Genomic DNA, 25,904 nt, shown 5'->3' with positions numbered 1-25,904 from the left:
TATATTCAAGTACAGCTGTCAGGTTGGATTAATGAATCTAGAGTTCAGATTAGAAGTTTGGTCTGGGTATATAAGTTTGAGCGTCAGGATTTTATTAAGACTGGAATCAGTGTGTGTGTGTGTGTGTGTGTATATATACACATACATACATATATAAAGGAGAGGTTCTAGGGCCAAGCTCTGCGGCACTGTGATGTTAATTATTTGGAAAGAAAAGGCAGAAATAGCATGGGAAGCTGAAAATAAGTTAGGCAGAAAACCAAGAGTGTCTATCTGGAAGCTGAGTGCCATAAATGTTTTAAAGTTGAAGAAGTAGGTCATTTGTGAGAATGGATTATTGGATTTGGCATTGTGGGAATTGTTGGTGATCTTGACTAGAGCAGTGATTTGACAGTGGTGGGATCTTAGTTGGAGTTGGTTAAAAGCAAATGCGAACACTCGTGGGAATTTAAAATGGTGCAGTCACCGTGGAAAACAGTTTGGTGGTTCCTTGAAACGTTAAACTTAGAATCATATGACCCAGCAATTCCACTTGTAGGTGCATACTCAAAAGAATTAAGCTGTGCTCAAATAGATGTACACGAGTGTTCATAAAAGCATGTTTACAAAGGCCAAAAAAGTTGAAACAACCTGGGGCGCCTGGCTGGCTCAGTTGGTAGAGCATGCAACTCTTGACTCTTGAGCTCCACGTTGGGTGTAGAGATTACTTAAACAAACAAAAACCCTAAAAAAAAAGTTAAATGTTCATCAGTGGATGAAAGAATAATTTTCAGAAAATTGTGGATAGTCTTTTTTGGTAGTACACCGAACTCAGTGGTAATTTTTAAAAAGGCTACTTGTATCTCCAACTCTTGGAAATTGCCAGTATATATTCAACAAATAAATCCTCTTTCCTTCTGCCTATCTCCTCATCTCCTTGCTACCTTCCAAAATTTTGGGATCCTCTTTTAGATTTTATTTCTTTAATTTTATTTGTCTTTGTTGGATTATTATGGAGGCATTTTTCTGAAGGAGATAAACTCATGGGTCCAACCTGTGAAGTAGTATTCCAGGTATTATTCCAGGTAACTTGTTAGGTACTGGAAATGTAGCATAGGGAAAAAAAATCAGGTTTTTGCTCTCATGGTGGTTTTAATTTGGCTTGGATTGTTTACTTGAAATAAACTTTTTAAATCAGTGGTAAAGGTATACAATTTATAACTACACCAGATAGTAGATTAAAAATACTTCAAGTAAATAGTCTTTAATTTAAAGACTTTTCTAATTAAAACCATTAAGTATTTTCTAATATGACAAACCCTGAAAGATGTAGAAAATGAATTTTAGCAAAATATGAGCTTGATTGACTTAAAAGATTTTTTTGGTAATAAAGTTTGGGGCAAAAATGATAAAAATACATTAGCTGTGCTATTTTACATTTCTGAATTCTTCTATGGAACAATTTATTTTTTATTATAAATTTCATAATTGAAATTCACTGATCTAGCTTTGATGAAAATAATATGTATCAGCCTGTAAAATTAAAAATAATAAAATCTTTAAAATAGATAATAGAAAAACCGGGGTGTCTGGGTGGCAAGGTCGGTTGAGCATCTGACTCTTGATTTTGGTTCAGGTCATGATCTCAGGGTTCTGGGATGGAGCCCTGTGTTGGGCTCCATGCTCAGCATGGAGTCGGCTTGAGATTCTCTCTCCCTCTGCCCCTCCCACTTGTGCTGTCTCTCTCTCTCTCTCAAATAAAACGTTTTTTAAAATTTTTTAATTTTTAAATTTTTTTTTTAAAGATTTTATTATTTGACAGAGAGGGACATAGCAAGAAAAGGAACACAAGCAGGGGGAGTGGGAGAGGGGAAGCAGGCTTCCCGCGGAGCGGGGAGCCCAATGCGGGGCTCAATCCCAGAACTCTGGGACCACGAGCCAAAGGCAGACGCCTAACGACTGAGCCAGCCAGGCGCCCCTCAAGTAAATAAAATCTTAAAAAAAATAAAATATATAATAAAAAAGCCAACCATTGCTAACTATTATTACATATATTGTCAATTTTATTTTTTAAATTACAATTTTTTTTCATGATATATCTCTGCATTTAATAGAGGTTTTTGGCAATAATGATTTTAATTGCATTAATTGTAAGTATAAATATTCAAGCTTAAGTTCTAAAAGATATAAACATATCTTAGTAATGACAGCATGAATTAACATTTTGTTTGAGAACTTAAATTATACTTAAAACTTTTCTTGGTGTAATTTTTTTTTGAGTGTAGTTGACACACAATGTTATATTAATTACAGCTGTACAACATAGTGCTTCCACATCTCTATACCTTATGGTATGCTCGCCACAAGTGTAGCTACCATCTGTCACCATACAGCGCTATTACAGTGTCTTTGATGATATTCCCTATGCTGTGCCTTTTATATTCATTCCCATGACTTGTTTGTTCCGTAATGGAAGCCTGTATATCCTATTCTTCTTCATCCATTTTGCCCATCCCCCCACACCCCTCCCCTCTTAGAACCATCAGTTTGTTCTCTGTATTTATTGGTCTCATGATTCTTTTTGTTGTTCATTTGTTTTTTAGATTCCACATATGCATTAAATCATATGGTATATTGCCAGTTTTAGATGATCCAGAAGTTATTTTTAATATAAGTTTGCGAGGGAATTTAAGGATTGCTAGTAAAGTTCTGTCTTTTCTGGTGACTTTTGCATACTTATGTTCAATTTTTTTTTTTTTAAGATTTTATTTATTTATTTGACAGAGACAGCGAGAGGGGGAACACAAGCAAGGGGAGTGGGAGAGGGAGAAGCAGGCTTCCCGCAGAGCAGGGAGCCCAACGCAGGGCTCGATCCCAGGACCCTAGGATCATGACCTGAGCCGAAGGCAGATGCTTAACGACTGAGCCACCCAGGCGCCCCACTTATGTTCAGTTTGAAATTATTCTGGTATATTTCTCTTCATTGATGAGAAGAATTGTATTAAACTGAGTCAGAATAGTTTGTATTTAAATATAAAACTTTTATAGACTTTTAGGGCAGTAGTTGTCATTAGGTAATACATCTTTTAAAAAATTTAGAACATTTATGTTTCTAAGGTTTCTCTAAGGGAAATATGTTAAGATTTAAGAGGAAAACAGAATTCATTGTTCAGCTTGGATTTAAGGAATGTATGGAATTAATTTGTGGTTCATATTTTGGTCAGAAAATAAGGTCATGTTTCTACATTAGCATTCTGAACAGTTGATATCAATCCAACAAAAATCATGCCAAATTAAATGTAGCATTTAAGAAATCATGTTGAAGATTGTTCTTGTAATGTTTGAGTCCTTTTAATCAATTAATTGCTTTTTCTCTACAGTAATTGTAGACAGCTGAAGGGTGATCAAGTTTAAAATACTGAATTTTACTTGAGCATTTTATAGAATTGTACTTTAAAATAATGACATTGTATATACTGGTTCTAGAAACATCTAAAAAATAAGGGCTTATATATAAACTTTTTGTTACAAAAGAGAATAATTAGTTGATTTTAAATATAAAGAAGTTATCATGCTTAAAATTATAACTTTTTGGTTTAATAAGTTCTATTTGACCTAAATTAAATACTGGTTTTTGTTTTTTTTTTAATGTGATCTTTGACTTTGCCTTAATGTTTGAATAATACATCCATTTCACAAGAGTAAGGAAGGGTCTCATTAGTAAACATGGGCAGAATACCTTTGAAAAAATAAAAACATTATTTTGGAACAGTTTTAGATTTACAGAAAACTTGCAACGTGCAGAGAGTTCACGTAGACTCCTTACTCAGTTTCTCTATTGTTAATATCTTATGCTATCATAGTACATTTGTCCAGACTAGGAAGCCAACACTGGTGCATTTCTTTTAAATTCCAGAGTTTAACTAAATTTCATTATGTCGTTTTCTGTAACATGATCCAAACCAGGATACCACATTGCATTTAGAAAAGTACCTCTTAAAAATAATTTATCTAAGTTTGTCTAGATACATACAAGTAATGTGTTGTAAGCTTCAAGGGTGCAAGGCTTGTTGTGGTGGTGGTGGTTTTGGCAGCATCTAGATTAGTACTTATCTAGCTGTCACTCATTAAGTATTTGCATGATCGAATGAGTCTGAGACACATACTTTGAAAGTAAACACCCATGAACCTACTTCCCTCATAGAGCTAAATGAAGTTTTGTTGAATTTGTGGGTTTTTTTATAGTTTTCTTTTTGATGAAAAATTTGGGAGAAATTTTGGAAATGATTGAACTAACTCTGGTTGAATGTGTATGGGATATAAAATGAATTGAGGTTAAAATATTGGCAGAATATATGAACCATTATATGAGACTGTTATAGCTACATAGCTTTTACCTTTTTAAGCAATATTGTTAAGACAAAGAAGTTAAATGAAGATGGTATTTAAATTCTCTATTTGAGCTTACAGTGGCATATTCAACCTTTATACCATGGATAATCTGTTACAGCTGTTTTTGTTGCACCTGTTTTCCTGCTTAATAATTAAATTTCCCGAATCTTAAAATTGGCCCTGTTTCCATCAATTCATCATAATAAATGACAGTTTATTGCTATCTAATACTAATTTTACTTACTTAATGTTCCTATATTGTTTTCTTAGCTCACTGAAATGCAAGCTGAGAGTAGTTATTATAGCCCTCAGAAAGTAAAATCCAAAGAAGTATTGTGTTGGGAACAAGAAGGAACTACAGTTGAGGTAATCTTTCAACATTGAACATATATATTTAAAACTTTTTTGAATGGTCCTTAATGTTAATATTTAATAAATGCAGGCTTTTATCATAGTGGTATGTTTAAAATATATTCATGGTTTTTTCTATCTTAGTCATCAGTAGTATTGGTTGAAATAATTATTACTTTAACAAAGATTCTACTGTAACATGCAACATGAATTCTTTCATTTTTTCATTTAACTTGTGTGAGCTCGTATGTATGTGTGGATTAATGTTCATAAGGTGCCAGTCATTGAGGATACAAAGATCTGAGGATACAGAGTTAAGTAAGATGTTTCTTAATTTAATAGGGTTTATGATCTGAGGAGAATAAATTTGGAAAGGCCATAATCCTAAAGAAGTTTCTACTAATTCAGAAATTCCACAAGAAAAGCCTGTAATTTTTTTTAAGCCTGGAACATTTTTATGAAATTCAAATTCTTAGTTCTAATGTTTCCTTCCCTCTTATAGGCCCTTATGATGGGAGAGCCTTTCTTCGATTGCCAGATTGGTTTTGTAGGCTGCAGAGCCTTGTGCCTTAAGGGAATTATGGGTGTTAAAGATTTTGAAGAGAGTATGAATAGAAGTGAAACTGTAAGTCAAATTCTCCCCCTCCCCCCCTTTTTTTGGATAGAATGCAGGGATAATGAAGTGCTTATTGAAGTGTTTAACTATACCAAAAAATCTGTTAGACTGCATATATCTTTGGCTTAAGAAAGGAACTTCACTGTTTTCCCCTGTAGGAAATTATAGAGCTCAGGGGAATTTAGAAAGTTGGTAGCACTTAACACCTGGACAGTAGTTCCAAATACTTTCCAATTCATAAATGTTTCTTCTTTCTTGTTTATGGCAGCTACTTGGAGTTCCTTTTTGGTTTGTTAAAATGTTCTTTGCCAAGATAGGCAGTGAAATGGAGACAGAATTCCTTGTCTTTTTACAGGACTTCACATTGTAGTGATTTCTATTGACTACTGAATGGGTGTTACAAAACCACGGTTTTATTTTCTTTAACAGTTTAATGATTTTTCCTCCTGTTCAAAAAATTTGCATTTATTTTCAGGAAGCCTGTTTCTTCATTTGTGGTGAAAATTTGAGTATGAAAGGTTTGACATACCTTACAAATTCATTGTTTGATTACCGAAGCCCAGAAAATAATGGTACTCGTGCAGAATTTATCTTGGATGCAACTCATCATAAGGTCAGAGAATATATATTTGAGCCAATTTCTAGGCTGTGTTTGGGTGGATATTTTGTGTGAATGCTTGTAATTGCCATTTTTCTTCTCGAGTAGTACATTCTGAATGCTAGTTGTTTATTGAAGCATTTAGAATATTTTTGTCCAGCTTCTACATCTTAGAGAAGTTTGAAGAGTGCACATAGGTCTCTACTTCTATATACTATGTAGCCAGTTAGTTTGTTTATCCATCCCCTACTGTTAAAATAGTCATAGAGGAGACTTGTAGAGTTATCTTTTAGTTGCAGTTACTTTTGGATATGGGATTAATGGGAGGAGATGAAGAATTTCACATTTTACTATGTTTGTGTCTTAGTGTTTAATTTTTCATGTTAAATTAATGTACTTTTAGGGAATAAATTAAATTCAAAGAAGTTTACCTGAAAATTAGTATAAAAGAATAAATAATATATATTTTAACCCTTTTTACTACATTTACTTTTGTAAAGAATTTAATTTTAATCTGCATATTTACATATCTTTTCAATATTTTAGTATATCTTTAGTATTTGAGTTGTTTCATATAAGTGCACTGGAATAAATAAAGATTAAATATATTTCAGAGTATATATTGGACAGTTTTGTGATAATGTTAAAGGTCAAGGGTGTACTATCCTATTCCATTATAGATATTCATTAACCAATAGACATTATTATTATTTTTTTTTAAAGATTTTATTTATTTGACAGAGAGAGACACAGCGAGAGAGGGAACACAAGCAGGGGGAGTGGGAGAGGGAGAAGCAGGCTTCCCGCGGAGCAGGGAGCCCGATGCGGGGCTCGATCCCAGGACCCTGGGATCATGGCCTGAGCCGAAGGCAGACGCTTAACGAGTGAGCCACCCAGGCGCCCCAACCAATAGACATTATTGATAAAGTGGTCAAAATGTCTAGTAGAATTATGGATGTCTTTTTGTGTTGTCTTTAGTAGAGTTAACATTACCTTTTTTAGAAGTGAATTCTTTGGATAGCCTTTGTTCTTTTGTTTTGGTAATCCTTTTAGTTGATACACATTGTATATAAGGATGTATGTTTGATTCTTGACCTGTCAGGTTTTAAACTCCGAAGTCTCTTCTGTACAATGTGTGTTCTGTTTGCTTTTCTTTGTTGGCAGGAGACATACACTGAAATAGCTGGAATGCAAAGGTTTGGGGCTTTTTACATGGATTACCTGTATATAATGGAGAACATCAGTGGCAAAGGTACTAGTTTCTTTCCATTATGTTTGCTTTTCCTTGGACAACAGAAACAAAAGACTCTTCAGAATCAGTTGATCCTTGACTGGCTGTAATCTGTTAAATCAGATTTACCTTCTGGTACTTTGGGGAATGGAATAATTTTAATATCATGTTATAATTTTCTTAGACATTTAGATTCTTAATCCTTTCTTTGTATAGTTGATTGAGAAGACATTTTACATAGCCAATCAAATTTAGTTCTATTATGTACCAAATATTGAAATTTTGATACATCAAATTTCATGTTGCATTAAGTTGTCAAAAAGCATAAACATTTCTTTTTCTGTGTTAAATACATTAAGGTTATTTAGATATTTTTATTAAAAAACCTGTTGTTTCAAGCAGAATAGTGGAAATAAATTCTTCTGGAGATAATGGATACAGTCTTACATGTTTTAAAAGCAATCATATGTTTTTAAAAATTTAACTGATACTTTATGTGCTCATCAATATACTATATTGTGCTTATTTTCATCTTTTTTTCATATTGAAAACAGTGAAAATAAGTTAATCCTTTTTTGTTAATTTTTCATATATTGATTTTTGTGTGTTAGGTGATGAGTTTGATATAGTGAATGCCAAGAAGACCAAAGCATTTCTCAAGAAACTAATAGGTTGTGTTTATACACTTAAATGAATGATTATAATATCGCACATTAAGAACAGTAGTTAAAATGGAGAGCTAAGAGAGGTCTAGGTCAGAAAGTGATTACTTTTATGTGTAGGGTTAAAAACTTCACAGAGGAGTTGATCCTGAAAGATCATTAAGTTTTGTTAGATGAAAACAGAAGGAAAGAACAGTAATTTTCTGCTTCCTCTTTTTTAATGGATTTCTAAATGTTGGTGTTCTCATTGATCAAACCTTGGGTTTACTTTTTTCTTTAAATGCTTTCCTGACGTTCTCTCATTCTTTTCCATTGATTTAGTACCTTTAATATGTTGTTGATGCACATATTTATAATTTTAGTCCAGACTTCCTTAAGTTTAGAATTAAATATCCAATGCATACTTGATATTTTTACTTCTTTATGTGTCTCACAAATATTTCAAAACTGAAGGGGCGCCTGGGTGGCTCAGTCTTTGGGTGTCTACCTTTGGCTCGGGTCATGATCCCAGGGTCCCGGGATTGAGCCCCGTGTTGGGCTCCCTGCTTGGTGGGGAGCCTGCTTCTCCCTCTCCCACTCCCCTGCTTGTGTTCCCTCTCTCACTGTCTCTCTGTCTCTCTGTCAAATAAATAAATAAAATCTTTAAAAAAACAAAACAAAAAACTGAGTATGTTCAAATGGAATTATTAAAATCCTTATGACTGTCTACTGCTTACTGCTTTTCCCTTAGTTTCAATATTCTTGTCTTGGAAAATTCCTCTTCTGTATTCTGGTTGCTCAAGCCAGAAACCTAGGAATCATCATGACCTACTTCTTCTCTCCTAGCTTCCAGTCCATCAACACATTTTTTGTCAAATTTCATCTACAAATCTATTTTAAATTCGTTGACTTCTTGTAAACTCCACTGTTACCACTCTCATCCAATCTACTGTCCTCTCTACATTTTAATGGCTTTTTACTGGCTTCCTGCTTCTCACGAGCTTTCAGATTGGTTTAATTCTGTGCTTAAAACCCTCACTCACTGCTTTTGCATTGCTTTATTTAGAAATAAAATTTAAATTGTGTATCAGATTTTAGTCTTGAGTTACTTGGAGAATAGTGATAACCACCAAGGAAGATAGAAACAAGTAAGGATTTTTGGAGGGAAAGATGTGTTTTGATGTACCTGTGGATATTGAGGTAGAGATATTCAGTAACAAATTATATATAGGAAAGGGCAACTAAGAACTTTACAAATTGTTATAGTGTAGTTACCAAATGTAAGATGGTAGGTTTCTTCTGGTTCAGTATGAAGTCTTCTGCATGTGTTATAGATTCCGTATCTTGTGAGGAGGTGGAGTATCAAGTAGTTGTCCTTCAAGTGAAGGAAACCAAGCACTGAAAATTTTATTTGTGCATATGTTGCTTCTACACTTTCTAAAAGATAGAGACATAGTTATATTTGCTGGGGTGCTTATATATGTTCAGTATGAGAAACTGGTAGTTTGTTAACTTTTAAATTTTTCATATTTTCCATTTCGAAGAATAGGATACAATGTTATAAATATCTTAGTCCTTAACTTTTTTTCCAACAAACTATTAGATCATAACATACAAACAGAGAAGTTCTATACATTTATGTACAGAATAGCAAAGAATTATAATGGAAATACCTGTGTGTGATAAATTTAAATTATTTTTTGTCTGTGGTACTGAGACTAAAGATTGAACTGAAATCCTTTGTTTGCAATTACAGAAAAGTAATTTTTGAAAAAGTTATTAGAAAGAGTGGATACGGGGTTGCCTGGGTGGCTCAGTCGGTTAAGCATCTGCGTTCAGCTCAGGTCATGATCTCAGGGTCCTGGGATTGAGCCCTGCATCAGGCTCCCTGCTCAGCGGGGAGTCTGCTTCTCCCTCTCCCTCTAATCCTCCTCCTTGCTTAAGCTGTCTCTCTGTCTCAGATAAATAAATCTTAAAAAAAAAAAAAAAAGTGTGGATACAGAACTTTTGTGTTTAATTGGGCCTTTCTATATTCTAAAGGTATTAAGTGCTAGGAAGCCTTACTTTCCTGTTTCTGTTTGAATAAACAAAATGGCTTAAGAATTAGAAATTACTGGGGCTGAGGAGTTCAAGATGGCAGAGGAGTAGGAGACTGTAGTTTGGTCCCAGGAATTCAGCTTAGATAGCTATTAAATCATTCTGAACATCTGCAAACCCAACAGAGATCTAAGAAAAGAATTGCTGCAACTCTACAAATAGAAAAGCGAACACTTTCTGCAAGAATGACAAGATGGAAAAACCATCTCAAAAAAGAGAACAAGAGGGAGTACTGACTGCCAGGGACCTAATCAGTATGGTATAAGCAAGATGTCGGAACTAGAGTTCAGAAAACCGATTATAAAGATACTAGCTGGGCTTGAAAAAAGCATAGAAGACACTAGAGAATCCTTTTCTGGAGAAATAAAAGAACTAAAATCTAATCAAGTCGAAATCAAAAAGGCTATTAATGAGATGCAATAAAAAATGGAGGCTCTAACTGCTAGGATAAATGAGGCAGAGGAGAGAATTACTGATATAGAGGACTAAATGATGGAGGATAAAGAAGCTGAGAGGGACACCTGGGTGGCTCAGTTGGCTAAGTGTCTGCCTTCAGCTCAGGTCATAATCCCGGGGTTCTGAGATTGAGTCCCACATCGGGCTCCCTGCTCAGTGGCAGCCTGTTTCTCCCTCTGCCTGCTGCTTCCCCTGCTTGGGCGCACTCTCTCTATGACAAATAAATGAATAAAATCTTTAAAAAAAAAAAAAAAGCTGAGAAAAAGAGATAAACAACTATTGGATCATGAGGGGAGAGTTTAAAAGATAAGTGATACCAGAAAGCGAAACAATATTAGAATAATTGGGATCACAGAAGAAGAGGAAAGAGAGAGTGGGGCAGAAGGTATATTGGAGCAACTTATAGCAGAGAACTTCACTAACTTGGGTAAGGAAACAGGCATTCAAGTCCAAGAGGCACAGAGAACCCTCAAAATCAATAAAAATAGATCAACACCTCAAAGTATAATAGTGAAATTTGCAAATCTTAGAGACAAAGAGAAAATCCTGAAAGCCGCTTGGGACAAGAGGTCTGTAACCTACAAGGGAAAACATTAGACTGGCAGCAGACCTATCCACAGAGACCTGGCAGGCCAGAAAGGACTGACATGATATATTCAGGGTACTAAATGAGAAAAATATGCAGCCAAGAATACTTAATCCAGCAAGGATATCATTCAAAATAGAAGGAGAGATAAAAAGCTTCCAGGAAAAACAGAAACTAAAAGAGTTTATGATCAGTAAACCAGCCCTGCAAGAAATATTGAAGGGGATCCTTTAAGTGAAGAGAGAGCCCAAAAGTAATATAGACCAGAAAGGAACAGAGACAATATACAAAAACAGTGACTTTACAGGTAATACAATGACACTAGCTCCCTATCTCTTAATAGTTACCCTGAATGTAAATGGGCTAAATGCCCCAATCAAAAGACACAGGGTATCAGATTGGACAAAAAAGCAAGGCCCATTGGTATGTTGTCTGCAAGAGACTCATTTTAGACCCAAAGACATCTACAGATTGAGAGTGAGGGAGTGGAAAACCATTTATCATGCTAATGGACATGAAAATAAAGCTGGGTGGCAGTCTTTATATCAGACAAATTAGATTTTGAACCAAAGACTGTAATAAAAGATGAGGAAGGCCACTATATCATAATTAAAGGGTCTATCCAACAAGATCTAACAGTTGTAAATATTTATACCCCTAATATGGGAGCAGCCAATTACATAAACCAATTAATAACAAAATTAAACACATTGATAATAATACAATAATAGTAGGGGACTTTAACCCCCCCCCCCCCACCGCAATGGACAGATCATCTAGGCAGAAGATCAACAAGGAAACAAGGGCTTTGAGTGACACACTGGACCAGATGGATTTCACAGATATGTTCAGAGCATTTCATCCTAAAGCAACAGAATACACATTCTTCTTGAGTGCGTATGGAACATTCTCCAGAATAGATTACATACTGGGTCACAAATCAGGTCTCAACCGGTACCAAAAGATTGTGATCATTCCCTGCATATTTTCAGACCACAATGCTTTGAAACTTGAACTCAGTCACAAGAGTACATTTGGAAAGAACTCCAATACATGGAGGCTAAAGAAAATCCTACTAAAGAATGAATGGGTCAACCAGGAAATTAAAGAGGATGCCACCAAAAAGGAGAATTACAGACCAATATCCTTGATGAATATGGATGCAAAAATTCCCACCAAAATACTAGCCAATAGGATCCAACAGTACGTTGAAAGGGTTATTCACCACGACCAAGTGGGATTTATTCCCAGGCTTTACAAGGGTGGTTCAACATCCACAAATCAATCAACGTGATACACTACATTAATAAAAGAAAAGACAAGAACCATATGATCCTCTCAATAGATGCAGATAAAGCATTTGACAAAGTACAGCATCCTTTCTTGATTAAAACTCTTCACAGTGTAGGGATAAAGGGGACCTACCTCAATATCATAAAAGCCATGTATGAAAAGCCCACAGTGAATCCCGTTCTCATTGTAGAAAAACTGAGAGCTTTTCCCTAAGGTCAGGAACAGAGCAGGGATGTCCATTCTCACCACTGTTGTTCAGCATAGTACTAGAAGTCCTAGCTTCAGCAATCAGACAACAAAAAGAAATAAAAGGCATCTGACTCGGCAAAGTAGAAGTCTCACTCTTCACAGATGACATGAGACTTTGTGGAAAACCCAAAAGACACCACCCCAAAATTTCTAGAACTCATACAGGAATGCAGCAAAGTGGCAGGACATAAAATCAATGCACAGAAATCTGTTGTATTTCTGTACACTAACAATGAGAAGAAAGATAAATTGAGTTAATCCCATTTACAATTGCGCCAAAACCCATGAGATACCTAGGAATAAACCTAACCAAAGAGGCAAAGGATCTGTACTTGGAAAACTATAGAACACTCATGAAAGAAATTGAGGAAGACACAAAGAAATGGAAAAACATTCCATGCTCATGGATTGGAAGAACAAATATTGTTAAAATGTCTATGCTACCTAGAGCAATCTATACATTCAATGCATCCCTATCAAGATACTATCAACTTTTTTCACAGAGCTGGAACAAATCCTAAAATTTGTATGGAACCAGAAAAGACCATGAATGGCCAAAGGAATGTTGGAAAAGAAAATCAAAGCTGGTGGCACCACAGTTCCGGACTTCAAGCTCTATTACAAAGCTGTCATCATCAAGACAGTATGGTACTGGCACGAAAACAGACACATAGATCAATGGACCAGAATAGAGAGCCCAGAAATGGACCCTCAACTCTATGGTCAACTAATCTTTGACAAAGCAGGAAAGAATGTCCAGTGGAAAAAAGACAGTCTCTTCAACAAATGGTGTTGGGAGAATTGGACAGCCACATGCAGAAGAATGAAACTGGACTTTTCTTACGCCATACATAAATATGGACTCAAAATAGATGAAAGACCTAAATGTGAGACAGGAATCCATCAAAATCCTAGAGGAAAACACAGTCAGCAACCTCTGTGACCTCGGCCGCATCAAGTTCTTGTTAGACACATCTCCAAAGGCAAGGGAAACAAAGGCAAAAATGAACTGTTGGGACTTGATCAAGATAAAAAGCTTTTGCACAGCAATGGAAACAGTCGACAAAACCAAGACAACCTACAGAATGGGAGAAGATATTTGCAAATGTCTTTTTTTTTTAAGATTTTATTTATTTATTTGACAGAGAGACACAGTGAGAGAGGGAACACAACAGGGGGAGTGGGAGAGGGAGAAGCAGGCTTCCCGCGGAGCAGGGAGCCTGATGTGAGGCTCGATCCCAGGACGCTGGGATCATGATCTGAGCCGAAGGCAGACACTTAACGACTGAGCCACCCAGGTGCCCCAATATTTGCAAATGTCTTATCAGATAAAGGGCTTAATATCCAAAATCTATAAAGAACTTATCAAACTCAACACCCAAAGAACAAATAATCTAATCAAAATGGGCAGAAGACATGAAAAGATGTTTCTCCAAAGAAGACATACAAATGGCCAACAGACACATGAAAAAATCCTCCACATCACTTGGCATCAGGGAAATACAAATGAAAACCACAATGAGTTACCACCTCACACCAGTCAGAGTGGCTAAAGTTAACAAGTCAAGAAACAACAGATGTTGGTGAGGGTGTGGAGAAAGGGGAACCCTCTTAAATTGTTGGTGGGAATAGAAGCTGGTACAGGCACTCTGGAAAATACTATGGAGATTCCTGAAAAAGTTGAAAATAGAGCTACCCTGCTCTATTTTGGCCCAGCAATTACACTATTAGGGATTTACCCCAAATATACAAAAGTAGTAATCCGAAGGGCCACCTGTACCCCAATGTTTATAGCAGCAATGTCCACAATAGCCAAACTATGGAATGAGCTGAGATGTCCATCGACAGATGAATGGATAAAGAATAAGTGGTATATATATACGATGGAATACTACTCAGCCATCAAAAAAATGAAATCTTGCCATGTGCAACGATGTGGATGGAACTAGAAGGTATTATGCTAACTGGAGTAAGTCAGTCAGCAAAAGACAATTTTCATAGGATTTCACTCATATGTGGAGTTTAAAAAACAAAACAGAGGATCATAGGGGAAGAGAGGGAAAAACAAGATGAAATCAGAGAGACAAACCATAAGAGACTCTTAATTATGAGAAACTGAGGATTGTTGGAGCGGAGAGGGGAGGGGTGGGGTACCTGGTGACACAATGTTACTATGTCAAATGTATCTCAATAAAGCTGAAAAAAAATTTAGAAATTATCATATATTGTCACTTATAACAGTGGATTTATGTATTAAGAACAAATCTCTAATGTATGGAGTGTACATATTAGATAAAGAGAAATACATGTAGGTAGAGCCGATGTTTTTCTTAGAAGATAGCCGTTGGTTTCCTCTTCAATAATGGGCAGATAAGGGATTGAAGAATTTGGGTTCTGTACCATGAAGCATGGACATAGTAATTTTATTCTGGAAAAAGTTTAAAGCAGGTAAAACCTATTGTTCTCTTCCATGATCACTATACACCTGTCACAGCACCCTGTGAACATTTTTTCAGTGAAATTTCTAAGATAAAAGAGTAAAATGCTGCTATAAACATCGGGGTGCACGTAGCCTTTCGGGTCCCTACTTTTGTATCTTTGGGGTAAATACCCAGGAGTGCAATTGCTGGATCATATGGTAGCTCTATTTTCAACTTTTTGAGGAACCTCCATACTGTTTTCCAGAGTGGCTGCACCAGCTTGCATTCCCACCAACAGTGTAGGAGGGTTCCCCTTTCTCCGCATCCCCGCCAACATCTGTCATTTCCTGACTTGTTAATTTTAGCCATTCTGACTGGTGTGAGGTGGTATCTCGTTGAGGTTTTGATTTGGATTTCCCTGATGCCGAGCGATATTGAACACTTTTTCATGTGTCTGTTGGCCATTTGGATGTCCAACACTATATCTAAAACTAATGATGTAATGTATGGGGATTAACATAACAATAAAAAAATTAAAAAAAAAAAAAGAGTAAAATGCAACTTCCTCTACTCCTCCTTCTCAGTCAACGTCATAGTATTGTGTATAGAATTACTGGATATGGATATTAGCCAGTTAGATTTTAGAGACTAATTTTCTAAGAATGACCATTTCAATTTTATCGTACTTCCTGTTAACATTAAATAGATTATGGGGGTAATTGTTATTTGAATCAATATTTTTTTGTTAATAATAACCATCTCATTTATGTAGAGAAAAATACAGATTGGCGGTGTTCTGTTTATTCAGCCAATGGAGAATTGGTTTTAAGGCATTAAGCTATAAGCTAAAAAGATAAGAGTAATATTACAATTGGTATATCTAATTGCTTAAAATATTAATATAAAATGTGGTTTCTTGTAGGTTCTACAAATCAACAAGACTTTTCTTCAGGAAAAAGTGAGGATATGGGAACAGTTCAGGAGAAATCTACAAAAAGCCTTGTTATAGGTCCTCTTGATTTTCGTTTGGATAGCAGTGCAGTACATAGAATTTTGAAAATGATTGTTTGTGCCTTGGAACATGAATATGAACCATATAGTGGGCTAAAACCAGGTTTGTTTTTGGCCTCATTTTGAATCTCTTGCTAGTTGATTTGAATGATTATATAATCCAATTTGTTGTAGTTTGCTAAAGTATACTTTTTTGTGTAGTTTGCCTATCTGATTTTCATGTATTTAGTTGTATGTAGAAGTTATGGGAGAGGTCAAGATTTGGAAATTATTTACATAAGTACTTTATTTGCCAGTATTTGTCAGCATTTTATTACCAGACTTTTTGATACTTTTCCCAGTGTATATTCCTGAAATACCATTTTCCCACCTTTGTGGTTTCTGAAGAGCAGACATGAAGATGGACTCTAAACATATAAACTTAGCATTCAAGGAGATGTAGGTCTTACTGATAAAAAAAGAATTTGGTGTACACCTAATTTTTTCTATGTGGTATGAAGGTGTCATGGTTTCCTAAAATACAAATTCATTTTTTATGCAATAAAGCACTCTAGAGTAGGATATAATAGTATAATATAATAATAATAATAATATAGTGTCAGACTATGGCTTGAATTCTGACCCCTGCTTTTAAAGTTAGGATATGTAAGTGACATCACTGATTTTTCATTTCTCTATCTCAGTAATGAGTTTAATTATCGTAACAGAGATGGTTAAATTGTCTCCCCCATATCCATTATCCTCTTACTTTATAGTAAAAGAAGTTTCTATGATAACAATTCTTATGATAAAAGTAAAGATGACACATCCCAGGTATAGTCACAGGACTCAAGGTTCTGACTGCTGGGATGGGAGCAGAACTTTAAGTGAATTTTGGGGCAGTGACTTTAAAAGGAAATGCACATACCTTCCTTTTTTTCTTTACCCCTTCCTTCTGGCTGGAAAAAATTATAATGGCAGGAGTTGGAGCTGCCATCTTTGACCCTGAAACGAAAGTTGCATGTTAAGGATAACAGCAACAAGACAGCAAGAACCTGGGTCTTTGGTAGCATGGTAGCACTGTTATCTCTGGATCCTTTAGACTCAGATTGTTATATGACATAACTTCTACTGTTGTTCAAACTTTACTTGACTTTTGTCATAGCAAATTTACCATTATCTAAATATTACACTAGTAGGACCAATTTCCAAAGATCAGTGCATGTAATAGCACACATGTAACACTGTGTCCAGTACATAGTAAGTGCTTGACATGTTTATGCATTCATTTCTTGCACCTTGCTTGCATGCCTACTCCATCTCAGACACTCTTTAAAGGGCTAGAAAAGTGTGTATAAAATGGCTAAAATAAAAACGGTGACAGTACCAAATGTTGGGGAGAATGTGAAGAAACAGGATCACTCATCATTGCTGGTGGGAATGTAAAATCTATACTATTTCTGAAAACAGTTTGTCAATTTCTTTAAAACTAAACCTGCAACTACTATATAGCCCAGCAGCTGTACTCTTGGGCATTTATCCCAGAGAAATGAAAACTTAGGTTCACACAAATATCAATACCTAATTTGTTTTTCTCATGTAAAAATCCAAGCTGGTAGGTGCTCTAGCGGATCAGGGTAACTGTTGCTTGAGGTTGTCTCTAGACCCAGAATTCTTTGTCTTATTATTCTACCATTCTTTGAGATATACCTCATCTTCGTGGTAAATGTTGGACCATGATTACAATATTTAATTTGAATCAACAGGAAAGGTGGAGCAAGAGAAAATAGTCGGTATGTGGTTTTATTTAATAACATGGCTCTGTCATCCCATTTACCAAGACTTAGTAACATGTCCCTATACCTAGCAGCAGGGATACTGGAAAGTATAGTAGTCTCTGGAAACCTCAGTACCAGACAGACTTCAATTCAGAGGGTTTTATTGCTAAAAGAAATGTAATTAGCTGTCTCTTTGACAGTGGAATGATTCCCTACACACATACAAGTATATATAACATGAATTTTTATCTGAAGCAGTTTATCATCTCAAGAATGTGACACACACACACACACACACACACACACACATCTATATTTTTCTACATATCTGTATATCCATATATATATAAACTATATATGTGTGTGAATATATATATATACTGCTGTTAGTTCACTTTAGGTTAATATACAGACAATTCTCACTTTCCATGGTAATTAGGAATCATAAAAATGTGCCAGCTGAAATCATGGAAAGTGATCATAATCAGTGGGACAAATTGAAACTGTTTCACACTTTTGGATATTTTTGTCAAAACACTAAAATCTCTCTTACTATTGGTTTGAAAGTATATAGAAATGAAAAAAAGGGAATAGTAAAGTAAGAGTTTTATTTCTTAAAAAAGAGAAACTTAAGAGTAGTTTAAACGGTGCTTGTCTCCTTGTCCTGTAACTTACAATATAGAGTGACTCTTTCCTATGCTTTGGCAGATTGTTATACTTCTAAGTTTGGATCAGATTCCCATACATTTCAGTGTCGTGAAAACCTCTGAGAGTTCCTTTAATGGGAAGTATTTTGTTTGCATCACTTCCTCTGGGACATCTTCAGACATCTTCGTTCTTTTTTTTTTTTTTTTAAAGATTTTATTTATTTATTTGACAGAGAGAGCGCGAGAAAGGGAACACAAGCAGGGGAAGTGGGGGAGGGAGAAGCAGGCTTCGCACCGAGCAGAGAGCGCGATGTGGGGCTCGATCCCAGGACCCTGGGATCATGACCTGAGCCGAAGGCAGACACTTAATAACTGAGCCACCCAGGCGCCCCTTTCTTCGTTCTTTTTATCACAACCACTTTCCTCATCAACATTGATAAGTCTGTCTTCACTAATTCCTCTGGCTTCATATCAGGAGTCTCTCCAAGGGTACAGAGTTGATATTCCCACAGTTAGCTGTTTCTTCTGTAACTCCTTGTATTTTATCAGTCTTTGTTTCTTTGCTGCACTTTCATCTTTGATTGCCAGTTCTGTTCCAATTATCCATTTTTGTAAAATGTCACATGGGTTTATTACTGGTAAACAAGGAGGCAGTACAACTACATGCTTTGCTGTCTGGGAGTTAAATAACAGATATGGGATACCAGTAACCAAACCTGACTGACTTTGAAAGAAGTGACATGATTGGTCACTGATCATGATGCACATCTTTTATCTATGTTATGATTTGTGGATTGAAGAACTTGCAGTAAGGTTTGTACTTTATGCACTTACTATACTGTGGTAACTGATATTTGAACTGTTTTTGGGGGAACTGGCATTTTTTAGCTAAAACAAGATAATTGAAACTGTTGTATACCCAGAACTGTGCAAAGTGAGAGCTGCTTCTACATACATAATGTGCATGTAAATGAGTACATATGTATTACATCTTAAGTACTTATCCACTTTCTAGAAGCTATTTATTGAGGTGTAATATACATATTGGAAAGCACAAAACCTAAGGGTATAGTTCTGTGAATTTTGCAAACTTAACCACATCTATATAACTGTTCAAGAAATGGAACCTTAGCAGCACTCCAGAAGTCCCCTTTGTGCTCTATTCTTTTTTACTCCTTTGACCCCAAGGGTAACCACTCTCCTTACTTCTAACTTCTTGGATTGAGTTTTTGCTTAGCTTATAATTCATATAAATGGAATCACACAATATGTATCTTCTGTCTCTGGCTTTAGCTTTAGCTTGTTTATGAGATTTATTTCATTATTATATAGTGTGTCATTGTGTGAATATACCACCATTTATCCATTATACTGTTGATGAGTATTTAGTTTCTAGTTTTTGGTTAATTATGGTAGTGATGCCACAAACATTCTAGTACATGCCTTTTGGTAAACATGTGTACTCCTTTCTGTTGGGCATGTATGAGTAGAACCACTCAGGTAAAAGGATTGCAAATGTTCACTTTTAGTAGGTGTTTCCGTACTGTTTTCCCAAGTGGTTGGACCACTTTACGTTCTTATCCGTGGTTTGGAGAGTTTTAATTGCCAGGGCTGGCAAACTATGACTTACTGCCTCTTTTTGTGCAGCACATGAGTTGATAGTGGGTTTTGCGTTTTTAAATAATTAGGAAAGGGCGCCTGGGTGGCTCAGTCGTTAAGCGTCTGCCTTCGGCTCAGGTCATGATCCTGGGGTCCTGGGATCAAGCCCTGCATCAGGCTCCCTGCTCAGTGGGAAGCCTGCTTCTCCTTCTCCCACTCCCCCTGCTTGTGTTCCCTCTCTCCTTGTCTCTCTCTCTGTCAAATAAATAAATAAAATCTTTTAAAAAAATAAGCAGGAAAAAATAAAAGAATCCTATTTTATGACCCATGAAAACTATATGAAATTTAATTTTCAGTTTCCATAGGTAAAGTTTTATCAGGACATAATCCTGCTCATAGAGTTTGGTATTGTCTGTAGCTGCTTTTGTGCTACAGTGGCAGAGTTGAGTAGTTGTGCTAGACTGTATGGCCCACAAAGGCTAGAACAGTTTCTAAATGGCTGTTTATGTAAAAGGTTTGCTGATGTTTGGTTTGCATGCTTGCCAACACCCAGTATTAGTCTTTTTCATTTTAACCATTCTAGTGGGTCTGTGATGCTGTCATGTAACTTCATTTGCATTTATCTGATGCCTAATGATGTTATCTAGCTTTCCATAGGATTTTTGGCCATTTAGAAATACTATCCTTTGCTTGTTCAAGGCTTTGTAGCCCATTTTTCTATTCAGTTGTTTATTATTGATTTTTAAAAGGTTTTACATTAAAAAATTTTTAATATGCTGTGGGTCCTTTATATAGATATCTATATCCATCTATCTATGGCAAATATCTTCTGCCAGTTTGTGGCTTGCTTTTGCATCATCGTAATGGTATTTTTATGAACAGAAGCTGTTATTCTTTTAACAAAAGAGATTAAAAATTCCTTTAAAATATTTAAAAAATAATTTAAAATCAAATATGTAAATTTTTATATAGCAAAGACCTACATTTACATTCTACAGTAACTTATATAAGTTTAACTTATATTTGTTAAAGGTAACACATTAGTTTGCAATTGCTTCATTGTTGAAAAGAAAAATTCTATTTGACCTTAAAATTTGGGAACCAATTAATTCAATTATTTAAAAATAATATTTTATTAAATTTTCATTATTTCATTTTTAGATATTAAGGATGAAAATGAAACAATACTGAATCCTGAAGAAGTGGCATCTTTGGAGGAATATATTCCTACTCGACATACAAGTGTTACTCTCCTCAAATGTACCTGTACTATTTTCATGGCTGAATTCAACTTGTTGGATCATTTGCTACCTGTCATTATGGGAGAAAAGGTATATTTTGCAGTTCACTACTTTTTTTTTCTCATACATGCATATTTGCAAGTCCTGTGATATTATAAGAGGAAGGTGATAGAGTAAAAGAATAAGTGCTTATATAATTATCCATGGTGGTGTTAAAACAATGTAACTATGATTGTTGATTTTTAAGTGTGTGTGTATGTGTGTACACATATGTATTATATATAAATAACCTCAAGCTAAGACTGTATCAGGAAATGTTGAAGAGATCGTGGGCCCAGAAGTCAGTCTAATATACAAACTGTGACACTTTGTATCTCTAAACCTGTTCCTGAAAAACAAAACAAAAATATTTTTCAAGTGGGCTGACAGATTCAGCTGGTAAAGAAGCAGTAAGCCTCTATGGATTCAGATAGTTTATTACTTACATGTAAGCATAAGAGCAGATCATTAATGGTGTCAGCTTGCTGTGTCTCTTTCAGGACAACCTTGAAACCAGAAGGCCAAAATGACCTGCAGCACACACGTGCAGCACACCATTAAGTAGAGTACTCTTTTGTCAAGGATTCAATTCCACATTTCATCTAAGCAGTTACATAGATTACAGCTGTACATTGAGAATAGTAAGTGGAAACCCCATATCTCACCTGAATGTGGGATACTGATGAGAAAATGTCTCATAGCAGTCTCCCTCAAAAGGTGAGAAGTGGTCTTTCAGAAGCTCTTTGCAAGACCCCCCTATCTTCTCATGTTGTGAAAGTCACAGGATATTCTCCCAAGGCTTAGGTCTGCTGTGGTTGCATCTTGCCTTTATGGTCTACATGGATTTGTGTAAGATTGTCAGGGTGCTAGCACAGAGCTGTTCCCTTACAGTATCTACCTCTTAGAATTATTTTTAATATTATATGAGATAATGCCCATAAATCATTTTGCACATATTATGAACACAGTAATTACTACTTTATTGTTAATGAGGACTTCTTAGATGCTTCACTTGATTTAGGCCATATATAATGTATTGCTTTCTGAGTTTGCCATATACATAATGTATTTCTTATCTTTAGGGTTTTTCTGTTATATTTCTTTTGATATCTATATAATGATGATTATAGAAATAAGAACTGTCCTAACTTTAAATAAGAACTTGTGGAAGTATGACAGGGAATTGACTATGATACGATAGTTTCATTTTGTGTATTTGCTCCATATTGTCCACTTAAAATTGTTGTGTTGCTGGGTAAAGAGATCATCTGGAGAAAATTTCAGCAGAGAAAAAGTATGTCAGTATTAGACATTAACTTCGAAGCAGCTGTGAGTAATGAGTTCAAGAAAGAGACAAAAAGGTGGAAGGTTTCACAAGATACCTCAATCTATAGAAAAGCAACAACAAATCACATTCTGCAACTGAAAACTGTAACACAAATTAGAAATAAAAGGATGGAAAACAATTTAAATGCGAATCACAGGAAATACAGTGTGGCTGTTTTAATACCAGAAAGTGTGAGCTCAAGACAAGAAATATTATTAGAAATAGCTGTTTTGTAATAATGACTGTTAACTCCATGAGTGGAACAACATAGATAATTCTTACAGATGGCATGTTGAATTAAAGTAGGCAGTCATGAGCATGTACTGTATGATTCTGTAAAGTTCAAGAACAGGCAAAACTAGTCTGTGGTGATTGCAATGAGAATATTGGCTACCACTGGCAGCGATCTGATCTATCGCCTGAGAAGGGATATATTGTAGAGTGCTTGAAATGTGTGGTGGTTACAGATGTAAAATTTTATTGAGCTCTCCACTTAAGATTTGTGTGCTTTACCGTATGTTGTACCTTAATCCAAAGTTGCTTAAAAGAGTAATTGATTAGTAAGTGGTGGTTTAAAAATTAGTAAAAAGTTAAAAAAGCATGTTCAAGCAAGTATGTTCAACTTAGTCAATTTTAGGCACAGTGTTTCTCAGTAATGGCACTGTTGGCTTTTTGGACAGGGAAAGTTTTATGTATCATTTACTATCTTTAGCCAATCCCTGCTAAATGCTAGTACTACTCCCCAGTTGTTGTGACAATGAAAGACAGACAAAACAGTGAAACCTCTCTTCCATGGATTTTCACATATGTCTAAGGTCATACAGTTTCTCATTGAGAATGACAGTATGGCATTTTAAGGGAATAAGTTAGTTTTAGGACCAGAAGGAGTTGCTTGCTAATGAGGGTTCATACTCTGGACATCTTGATACCTACTTGCATTTACTTGGAAGCTTAGGTTCTGTAACACTGAAAGTACCAAGCCTAACTTGAGATTCTTAGGATTTTATGAGCCTTTAACATGTGTATTATTAGTAGATATGATATGGATCAGAAGTTATTCCTCCTTGCAAATTTTGCTTCTTGTGTCTTTGAAACTGTCTGAGTAGTCTTCTTAGTCTCTTCATCATCTAAATGTGAATAAAACACAGGAAGACAAATGGTGGGTGGCTCTGGGATATCTAGGTCAATATTTGGGAATGGTTGAGCTTAAGAAAATACCATTAAATGTACTGAGGAGCACATAGCTATTCCAGTTGATTGAAAAATAAAAGTTTAGCTAAATGGGTAGTAATAATTTTATAGTAAATATGCATTTTGAAATCTAGGACATACTTAAAAATATATAGAAGGCATTTGTATTTGGTTATGGTAAGAGAGTTCTGTAGAAAATCATCATTTCTAGTTTGATTTGATAACATTGCAAAATGTGCCAGTCTGAGGCTTGTATGGGGGCATTGCATGTCAGTCACTGTTTTCCTGAAATATAAAGTGAACTCTATTATTTTCCAGAACTCAAGTAACTTCCTGAATACTACAAACTTCCAGTCACTTCGGCCTTTGCCATCCATTCAGATATTAGTGGATAAAATTAATCTGGAACATTCTGTGCCAATGTATGCTGAACAGTTGGTGCATGTGGTCAGCAGCCTTACTCAGCCTTCTGATAATCTGCTTCATTATTGCTATGCACACTGCTATCTTAAGGTAGGAAAAGTGGATTTTCTTGTTTATTAGTATCTGTTTGGCTTTGGGAGAATTAATTAAATATCTTTTTTCTTGGAGTTGTAACTTCATAGAATTAGTACCCCCATAAGATGAGATTTAAATGATACAAATAGATATATTCATTATTCAACATAATTAAATGAAAGTGTACCTATTTTAAAGTTACTCAATTTTTTGGGATTAATAGCTTGATGTTTATACGTTTATATGTTTATGTCTATATGTTTATAATGTTAATTATGGTTTTTGAAGATTTTTAAAAAAATATTTACTTTAGATGTGAGGGGAAGGGGCAGAGGGAGAGAATCTTCAAACTGACTCCTTGCTGAGAATGGAGCCTAATGCAGCCTCAGTCTCATGACCCATGAGATCATTACTTGAGCTGAAACCAAGAGCTGGTCACTCAGAGGACTGAGCTACCCAGGTGCCCTGGTTTTTGAAGATTTTATATGTAATCAATGATAATTATAATTAGTGTGAAGGAACACTTAGTTAATTTATTTTTTTGTTTTTTAAAGATTTTATTTATTTATTTGACAGAGAGACAGTGAGAGAGGGAACAGAAGCAGGGGGAGTGGGAGAGGGAGAAGCAGGCCTCCAGGGGAGCAGGGAGCCTGATGCAGGGCTTGATCCCAGAATCCTGGGGTCATGACCTGAGCTGAAGGCAGACGCTTAACGACTGAGCCACCCAGGCGCCCCAGGAACACTTAGTTTATAAGAGTGTTTTAAAGACTCATGATTTCTTTGAGGGGAACATAACACATTTTTTTTTTTTTAGTTACTTTCCTCTTAACTGAATTCATGTTAATTTCTTGATACAAAGAGAGAACTCTTAATGGTTTAAATCGAGTTATATAACATTAATTACTGGAGGCTATACTCAGCTCTTACGTATTTTCTTGGTAAATAATATATCCCAGGTGTGCCTGGGTGGCTCAGTTGGTTAAGTGTCTTACTCTCAATTTCTGCTCAGGTCATGATCTCAGGGTTGTGAGATCCAGCTCTGCATTGGGCTCTGCACTGAGCGTGGAGCCTGCTTAAGATTCTCTTTCTTCCTCTTTCTATCCCTCTCTGTGCCCCTCCTCTCTGCCTCTGTTGCACGTGCACAGGTGCACTGTCTCTCAAAAAACAGCAACAACAAAAACATCCCATTGTAGGTACATAAAGATAAAATCAAATGTTGAGTAGTGTTTTTGCAAAGCAAACACAGATATATAGTCTAAGTAGAGATAGCATATATCTAATCAAATTCTTTTATGGATTAAAGAAAACTTTACAGACTCATATTCAAGAATAAGAACTAAAAATACACTAAATTTCATGTAAAGGACTCCAAAATTAGAGAACTCCAAAAGTAGATTTTATTGGTTCATGCTTCATTGTTCCATGTTTGAAAGTTCTTAAATACGTGTCTATTTGTAGAATAAAAAGAAACCAATGTAAATAAAAGTTTTACATCACCTCTAGTTTAAGGTGGTGAAATTTGTTTTCAAACCATGGAGAGTAGAAGAACATGTTTTCCTAGAAGTTCATGCAAAGCCCATTTTTAAGAGGATGGAAGAGACTCCACTCCCTTGCTTGATGAGAGAGTGATACTGTCGTGTTGTGAAGGGGTATGGACACAGGAAAGTATGATTCATTAGGGCCAT

At 35.6% G+C, this 25,904-nt stretch overlaps 1 protein-coding gene across 3 annotated transcripts in view; it reads left to right on the top strand.

The window, feature by feature from the left end:
* The window catches only part of VPS13B (vacuolar protein sorting 13 homolog B), a 741,629-nt gene that overhangs the window by 83,829 nt on the left and 631,896 nt on the right, over positions 1-25,904 (top strand). For 2 of the 3 annotated variants that reach the window (XM_078072177.1, XM_078072178.1), the window contains exons 9-15: positions 4,642-4,737; positions 5,225-5,347; positions 5,814-5,951; positions 7,101-7,188; positions 15,832-16,023; positions 21,085-21,254; positions 24,040-24,234. In XM_078072177.1, coding sequence (XP_077928303.1) covers positions 4,642-4,737; positions 5,225-5,347; positions 5,814-5,951; positions 7,101-7,188; positions 15,832-16,023; positions 21,085-21,254; positions 24,040-24,234 — 1,002 coding nt within the window. Of the gene's footprint in view, positions 1-4,641; positions 4,738-5,224; positions 5,348-5,813; positions 5,952-7,100; positions 7,189-15,831; positions 16,024-21,084; positions 21,255-24,039; positions 24,235-25,904 lie in introns of those variants that run through there. The other variant, XM_078072179.1, reaches the window with a different exon arrangement.

The sequence above is a fragment of the Halichoerus grypus genome, chromosome 5 (genome assembly GCF_964656455.1).
Source record: "Halichoerus grypus chromosome 5, mHalGry1.hap1.1, whole genome shotgun sequence".
NCBI classification, from domain to species: domain Eukaryota; kingdom Metazoa; phylum Chordata; class Mammalia; order Carnivora; family Phocidae; genus Halichoerus; species Halichoerus grypus.
Note: the sequence above shows the minus strand (reverse complement) of the source record. Positions and strands in the feature narration are given on the sequence as shown.